Below are 8,455 nucleotides of genomic sequence, written 5' to 3'. Positions count from 1 at the left end.
TCGGTCTCGACGAACTCGTCTTTGAAACAGTCCCTCCCTGACGTCCTGCTGTTTAAACTTACAGCGGCCTCGTATTGCCTGCCGTAAAACACAGACACAAGGCTTCACTCTATACCACAGGAGTACCTGCAAAATCTTTCTGTCAAAGACAAATTCCACAGTGAGTTGTCCTGTGTACTATGCAGTCAGCACCCAGTGTATTTGATCTGTTATGCACATTTTTACAGAGACGACCTTTTCTAAAACACCAGCCAATTACTCTTACAATGCATTGCACAGATTTATATTGATGATTAACAGAAGCTGTTAGATATAAATAACATATTCAAATATACTTCAGCACAGTCACATCACATCTAGCTACCCACTTATTTATTCATGTTCCATGCCCCCCCCCCCCCCCCCAAAAAAAGCTACATTTTAGTATTTTTCAACATATAATTCTCCAGAATTCATATTTTTTGCATTCATAAAACCCATAGTTCCACTTCCAAAGTGACAACCAGGTTAATAAATCTTCTTCTATTTATGTATTTATAATATGTGTATTTAAAATTAGATACTATGTCACAAACAGATTTGCAGCAACAAGAGAAAAGAATTGTGGGTCTGGGGAAGAACATCACATTCTGATGTGAATTGGTTTTCTCAAAACTAAAGGCTCAGTCCAACTGGCAAAGGACACATATTTAAAAGATGGTAATAGGATCTAAAGACTGACCCTGTCTGGCTGAGACGGTGTGTCACTCCTGTAGGTGGGGAGTACAATGTTCTCCCATGTGTGGTGGTCTGAGAATGTGCCCTGTATGAAAGCCTCCACTGAGAGAAGCAAGATTTCACAATCAAACCTTTGTCATTAAAACCCTGAGGTGCACTTTTTCGAGGAGTTCCGTTGTAAAAGTTTAAGTGTCACTGTCATCTGCGCAGAGTTAACACCATGTGGGAAATAAAATAATTTAGCTTAGCGCTCAAGGCCGCTGTAGTTTATGAGCCGTGTTACAGTCATTCAGTTTGGTGCCAAGACAAGCACTTTTTACCATTTTGTGCTAGCATGACTTCATTTCTACAACTTGAGATGACATAAAAGGAACCTGAAAGGTGTCAATCAGTAACCTGTCTGTATGTCTTCATCTCTCTACTTCTCTGTCATTGATCAGCTCGGGGTGACTGTCCGATTGGTCATCTCTACACAGTTACCCCTCATTGAAGTTAGCAACTTTTTTTTATCCTATTCATTCATACACCTGAAGATACTACACTATAAAGTACTAGATTTCAGCACATGAGCCCAGCAGCAGAACAGCTACTGCATACATTTCATTACATTACATTACATTTATTTAGCAGATGCACTTATCCAGAGTGAATTCCAGCACAAAAGAACAAACTCCATAATTGCAGTTTAGACGGTATTTTTTTTCTTAATGTATCCAGTGATCAGACTGTGAGGTGATTATTAATTGAAATCTCACTTGAGTGCATTAATTTAACATCAGTGCCACACCTGCTTCATTTTCTTTCCCACTATTTCAATATCTGTTTCAATAGGCATTGTTTGTATGCATCCCCAACTTGGGGCAGATGCCCAAAGCAGGCCTCGCACAACATGAGCAAAAGCAAGCCAAATCTGATTCTACTAAGATCAAACAAGGTAAGTGGGAAGTTAAAAAGTGCATTTATATGTTCTCGTTTTTGAAAACTTGCAAAGTTTTGCTCATCCTGAAAATTTGACTCGGCATAATCTTTTCATCTGAATGTTGTTAGGTTCATCCCACACCCCCTTCTGAGGATGTGTCGAGCTTACTCTGACAGAAGAGACAGCCGTTACACTCGAATGTGTTTTCATGAATTCAGCAAAAGCCGTTGACCTCGGCATGACGTAAACAGGGAGAGTACACCTACACGGCTGTTTACTTCCTCCAAAGCAGAACACTGGATATTCCCCTGGAAATGCGTGCATGTTAACTTTAACCAACATTTAAAATGTCAGGAGCAGTACTACGATCATAAGAGGGTGCATTAAGTCTTTTTTTGGCAGGGTTATTTGTGGGTGGGAGGGGATTGGGGGTGTTTGTCTCTGGAGGTACAGAGGTGGTGAATGTGTACTTGTTTCAGGGTGTGCAGAGAGAGGCCCTGTGTATCTGCCTCTGGAGCCAGAGAGGGGAGATGAGTTTTTTCGGTGCCCTGAAACACTTGGAGTCTGGGATTATCCGCTCTGTTCCGGCAGTGATGTAAAGAGCTTAATGCGCTCTTATGAATAAAGGACTGACATCCTGCACTGCCAAGTCCCGGCCCTGGCTCAGATACAGAGCTCTCTCCGTTCAGTCAGCCTCCCAGGAGAGCACACACAGTTCTGCAGAGGCACTTCTGGCTTTCACTCCCCCATCATGGAGTCCTAAAAAACGAGCAAGCACACTGAAGGGAAAGGAAGTCAGGTCTCAGAGCTGTAGTCTTTTCTTGGTAAGGCTGAGAAGTGACACTAGCTTGTCTGGCCAACTATTGAAACTCGGTCGTGCAGCGCTTCGAATATTGTGACTCCGTATACGGCTTTCACTTGTGTTGTACTCTGTGCTGTACTCTGCCCCACGTTGCTTTGGATAAAAGCATATGCCGAATGAATAAATGTAAATGACACAGTGTTATTCTTCTATGATTTGAAGAAGCAGGTGACGCTGGCAAGTGTCCGTCACAGGCGTCCACTGTATGTCGACCTTCTTGTAACTCAATCACACACTTTCCCTGTCTCCTGTCCCCACACCCTCCGCCTCCCACAGGTAAATGACAGCACGGTCACTCACTGCTGACTGGCTCGGTGCCAGCACTGTGGGGGCACTGTAAAAGTTTATGGTTATGGTGCTGCCTGTGTGTTGGAAAGTCAAGGGCATTCAGGGGTGGGGGGGTTGGGGGGGGGCGTCGGGTACACCTGTATTTAAAGAGGGAGCACCTGTCTCTCTGTACCTGTCTTCTGCCAGCCGGCATCCTCGTCTCCCGCTTCGCTTTCTCTCTCCGAGCTCACCGCCTTCCTCCACTCACGCCATGGCCTTCACCGGCAAGTACGAGATTGAGAGCCAGGAGAACTACGACGAGTTCCTCAAGATCCTTGGTAAGTCCTGCTCACCCTATCCGCTGCACTGCCTGTCTCTACCAGAGAAATCCCACAACCTGTACATTTCACAAGTTAAACGTGTGTTTGAAATTCATTTCAAATTGATTCCATGCTGATGATTTTGCACATAATATAGGCTCCCCTTCATGCCATTGCTTGATAATAATGTGATGATAATTTTTAATACTAGGTAAAGAGGTGGCTTTGGCCATAGTAAGGTTATTGCACCAAATCTTTTTATAGTAAGTGTACCGCAGTTCGAAATAACTCAAGGTCAGAGATGAGTAATGACTGCCACCTTGTAACATTGCGGAGTGTTCCAAACAGAGCTGAAAAGTTTGGAAACCTAATACTGACTCTCTGCTCACTCTCAAAACTCAGGAATCCCTGATGATGTCATCGAGAAGGGGCGCAATTTCAAAACTGTGACAGAGGTGGTGCAGAATGGCAATGAGTTCACCTGGTCCCAGATCTACCCCAACAAGACCATGTCCAACAAATTCATCATCGACCAGGAGTGCGAAATGGAGACCATGTCTGGCAAGAAGTTCAAGGTCAGAGAGTCAGAGTACACATTTTCCTGATGGAGAGTTTCACTGTGCTGACATCAGTGCGGCACTCACGTCATTTGAGGAGCTGTTCCTCCTTGTCAGGGTGGTCCCAAAATAATGATGTCTGATTTTGGTGTCTGAGAATGAAAATTCTGGGAATAAATTTTGTCAGCTAAATGAATGAATGAATGAATGCATGAACCAATTATAATCAGAGTAAAAAAACCATGAAGAGCCATGTGTGACAGTTGTGAGGATGCTATAAGTCATAGCAGCACATTACTAATCTGCATTTTGAAAATTCCTACCACTGTTTCACATCTCAGCGTATCCGTCAGAGTGTTCCTCACACCACCTGTGCAAAGCCTGAGGCTTGAAATGCGTCCTCACCTTTCGATTTCCTGCAGGCCACCGTCACCATGGAGGGAGGGAAAGTGAGCGTGCGATTCCCCAACTACCACCAAACCTGTGAGATCAGCGGAGACAAGCTAATTGAGGTAAGACAAAGCACTTGTGTTAAGTGCTATTCTGACAGACAGCACAGCAATCTGCTGTATGCAGTGGTCACACTAAGGGGAGGACAATACAGCTCAGGTCCATGTCATGGGCTAAACTACAAAATGATGTTTTCAAGCATATTTATGTGTACTTAAAAATAAGCTAATCATCGCCTAAAAAGCACAAAGGCAAGGTTCCCCCTGAAATCTGTCTGTTTCTGTGTCGTGAACCACTCCAACACCTAACATTCTCCAACATAACTTCAAAGTCCTTGCAAATCCAAATATTACCGAACTGTGTCCCATGCCAGCGCTGACCTCTCTCTGTCCTTTCTCTGCTCATCTGCTCCAGTGCTCTACGGTGACCGGCGCAAAGGGTGCTGTGACCATGAAGAGAGTCAGCAAGAGGGTCTAGCTGCGTACACCTGTCCTTCTGTCACACCCTAAAACTGAGGAATAAAGACAAATTTGACGAGCACTTCAAATCACATCTCTCCCAGCGTGGTCATTTGTCTCTGTCTCTCTGTGACACCTAGCCTCACGCAGTGAATGTTCGTGAATACATTAGCTCTACCTCCTCACAAACTACAGTATGAAGGTGACACAGGTTTTGAATGCATAAAGGGTAGATCACCACAAGAGGGCGCTGGTACTTCAGACTTGACTCTTGCTTGGAGTTTCGGAAGTATCTACACTTTTTACAGGACAGTTTGAGGGAACATTCTTTTACATATTAGCTCAGTGTTTTAAATATCTCTCCAAAGGAAATCTCATCGGCATGCCTGTACATTAGTCACTGATGAAGAAGCATTTTGTTTATGACTCATAATTTAACCCTGGGGCTTGCAAAGTGCAATGTATATCTGAAACTCAAATTTGAAAATATGTTACTTATTTTGAATTAGATTTAGTGAATACGGCTTTTCCACTCATCTGACGTGTGAAAGTCTTGGTAAGGATTGAGGCCATGTTCCTATGTGTTTCCGCACTTGAATACCAATTTTAACCCCCCAGTAAATTCCTCAGCACGCGTATACAGACACCCGTCACCAAAAGACAATAGCAGGGTGAGGGCTCTCAGTTTGAAAGCTTTTCACCCCATCATACAAATTAAAGTGTGCTGGCTCCCCACCTCCCAGCTCTGCAAACAAAGGCAATGAGAATGATCCCAACTGCCCAACCCCCCCCGCCAGCAGCCAACCCACTGGACCCCTGCCACCCTCCCCTATACAAATGGGGGAGGTATGGGAGCGCTCAGGACGCTGGCTTCAGGCCCCCAGCAGGCCCTGAATGGGGACAGGAAGGGAGAGACTGGGCTTATTCCTCGGGTCCGCTTGTGTTTCTTCCTTCTCCCTCATCGGCCGGTTGAGCTCAGTTTCACAGCTGTTCAGTGAGAACTCCGGATCAACATGTCAGCCCAGAACCCCTGGCAACCAATCAGAGAGACCCGTCCAAGATGCATTCCACCACTACTTGTACACTCTGTCCGTTAGTGAAGGCAAACAGCTAGCTACAAACAACCTAATATGGTTCACACTAACTCCTACTTTTGTGGAATACTGTCTACAAATACATCTCTGTTAGCTCAATCAGTTATGGCACATTCACAGAGCAGGGACTATCTGCCTTTTGCAGCCACTGTTAGTAAATCTTGATTAAACAAAAACCTGTTGGTTTGCAGTCATGGTCTGCAAATGCTTGGCATTTCAAAGGGCAGCGATCTAGCATTCCATTAGAATAACTCAACAAAGCTTGATTTCATATTAAAAACAACTCTTTTAAAAACAGATATCCACTGAGGGCGTGCGGTCCCACACTCAAACCCACTTTGCATTGGAATACATACATGAATACTGGTTGTTCTGTACACGCCAGAGCTGAACACCAGCGACCCCTGAATGGCCAATGGAGGCGTTGTGCTCCACGACGCTTGCAGTCCACACAGCACATGGCTATCTTTAATAAGAGGGCATTGAGAGAAAGCACACAACACAGGCCATCATTGAGCCTGGCGTGAATTGGACACTGAGCGGAATTTCATAGCCCGTCTCACAGTTGGGTGGTGGACAGAGAAGAGAAAGGCCTGACAGAGCCCAATCTTCAGCTTTTTCCCCTCTCGCCGCTTAGAGCACGGAGCGTGACCTTGGCACGAGGCTCTATAAAATGTCTCCTGTCTGCATTTTATAGTTCATGGTCATGGCTAGTGAGATTGTGGAACTGCTGATTAAATTAATTGCAGAACTGCCCTATACTTTCTGTCAGCAAGCCCAGCCTTACATGAGTGGTACATCCTGTCTGTTGGCCATTTCCTACAGTTTCCTTCCTTTAGTCGAAATCCCCATATGCAGTCATTACATTACATTATTGGCATTTAGCAGATGCTCTTATCCAGAGCGACTTAAATAATTTACTTTTTTTTTTTTTGAGCCAGTTCTGGGTCAAGCGCCTTGCCCAAGGGTACAGCAGCAGTGCCCCAGCAGCGAATCAATCCAGCAACCTTTCAGTTACAAGTCCTGCTCCTTACCACGGTGCCACACTGCCGCCTAGTCACTCATCCCCGGAAATCCTGCATTCCTCCTGCTAATTCTCTACATTATTAAATTCATCCATTACTGTCTGTCTCACCCTTTCGACACACAGCGTTTCGCCCTCAGCCCCTCTCTGTTCACAGGTCTTCAAAGGCCCACAGGAATGCTCCTTGCAGTTTTTTTAACAACAGGAGGAAGAGACTGATAACGATCTTCTTAACCCATTGTCCTCAATGACACTGATTTGAAGCATGGGGGGGGGGGGGGGGGGGGGGGGGGCCTGCTGCTGATAGTGGTGGGGGGTACGATTTCTGCACAAGACACCAGAGAATGTTTCAAGCCCATTTATGTTGAGATGTATTTGTGCACAACGACTTTGTGGAAAAACAAAGTAGGGTATTTAAAAAGGTTACAAAACCGAAACACTGACAGCACTGTGGCTGATCTTCAGGATACATATGTTTGAATGAATTTGCACGCGAATGGAAGGAAAACACACGACGAGCGCTGGATCGTTTTTCATTCATGTTTATTTGAATGGCTCATTGGATAAACGGGACCCTCGGTTTTGCCCTCTCCCTCCGTCACAAATACAGATGGTACAAAAACGGCAGACGAGCCAGTGACCGCGATTCGGCAGGTGAGGGTTACTCTTCAGTCCGCCGTCTGCCGAACGCTCCCGGTCTGTGCACGAATCAGATCTCCAAGGTTGCAATATGCAACATTTCCAGCCGTGGTTAAAACCCACTGCTTTCCAGCAGTATGATGTAAAAACTACAAAACATCTCTTCTGCTATGTGTCTGCATTAAAAAAAAAAAAAATTAAGCAATAATAAATTACAACAGAAACTAGCGGTGAGGATTTTGCTGAAGTGGGTCTGTTATTGTTCAGAGATTTATCATACATATTGCACCCTGTGACTTCACGCAAGAAGCCCTATTACTGTACAGTGCTGGTAGCACCTGTTTTATGAAGTGAACGCAGACAGCATTCACAGATGCAGTTAGCATAAGGGATATTACACACACACAGAGGGAGAACACGATAGCGTTTATATATTAAAAAAAAAAAAACTGTACAACTTAAAACAAACTGAATGTTGACACTAAAAACCTCGTAAATAATAAAACGCAGTCTCAGTACTTTAGAGTAAACAGTAACAAACGTGGTACTGTGAAAGACACACCTGCCAGGTAAGCGAGCTCAAACACTGCGGGTTACCTGTGCCCCACAAACACTGTGCCCACTGCGAGCGAGGGAACAAGGGCGCTGGCCTCATGCTTCGGACTCGGTAAAGCGGGGCGTTATTTGTGGCAGAAACGTTCCTAGATCTTAAACTACCAGCTCACAGTCACAGTGGGGACGGCAGCCCCCAAAACAGAGAGAGCGCCACGGTCTGTGCTGGGCTCACATAATGGATCGGGTCTGGCTACAGTTTCGAGCACACCGTCATAATCCAGCACAGCTTGTCAGAACTGCAGCGGTGTACAGCAGTGTACAGGAGCCCATCGCAGTGTAAGGCAGTGTACAGCGTTCAGGGGAAAAGCAGAGATTCAGTAGTTTCACACACAAGAGGCTGTGACTGTCCTGTGATTAATCTACCACACAGTACAAGCACCGCTGGACAGAATGTTTCTGCCACAACTGTTACAACTGTCCCAGAACAGATCCATCACTGCAGTCCAAGTACAAGCCCCAGCCAATCAGAGGACTGTGGGGGGAGGGGGGGCTGCTCTAGCAGGCTCCGTGTGAACGTGTGTACCCGATAGGTC

At 45.4% G+C, this 8,455-nt stretch overlaps 1 protein-coding gene across 1 annotated transcript; it reads left to right on the top strand.

Annotated features, from left to right (window-relative positions):
* The first annotated feature begins 2,744 nt into the window (after positions 1–2,744).
* Positions 2,745–4,624, top strand: LOC118790900 (gastrotropin-like). The gene is made up of 5 exons (XM_036548028.1): positions 2,745–2,774; positions 2,973–3,103; positions 3,488–3,660; positions 4,065–4,154; positions 4,507–4,624. Exons 2-5 carry the CDS (start codon positions 3,037–3,039, stop codon positions 4,567–4,569), a joined length of 393 nt encoding a protein of 130 aa, XP_036403921.1. The 5' UTR covers positions 2,745–2,774; positions 2,973–3,036; the 3' UTR covers positions 4,570–4,624.
* Positions 4,625–8,455: the final 3,831 nt, after the last annotated feature.

This window comes from Megalops cyprinoides, chromosome 16 (genome assembly GCF_013368585.1).
Source record: "Megalops cyprinoides isolate fMegCyp1 chromosome 16, fMegCyp1.pri, whole genome shotgun sequence".
Lineage (NCBI taxonomy): Eukaryota > Metazoa > Chordata > Actinopteri > Elopiformes > Megalopidae > Megalops > Megalops cyprinoides.
This window is presented reverse-complemented; position numbering and strand designations above follow the sequence as displayed.

Excerpts from the sequence above, each read along its gene's own strand:
- LOC118790900 (XM_036548028.1), top strand. The coding sequence starts at position 3,037 with ATGGCCTTCACCGGCAAGTACGAGATTGAGAGCCAGGAGAACTACGAC. Across the intron at positions 3,661-4,064 it reads TGTCTGGCAAGAAGTTCAAG|GCCACCGTCACCATGGAGGG; the intron begins GTCAGAGAGTCA and ends GATTTCCTGCAG. Across the intron at positions 4,155-4,506 it reads GCGGAGACAAGCTAATTGAG|TGCTCTACGGTGACCGGCGC; the intron begins GTAAGACAAAGC and ends CATCTGCTCCAG.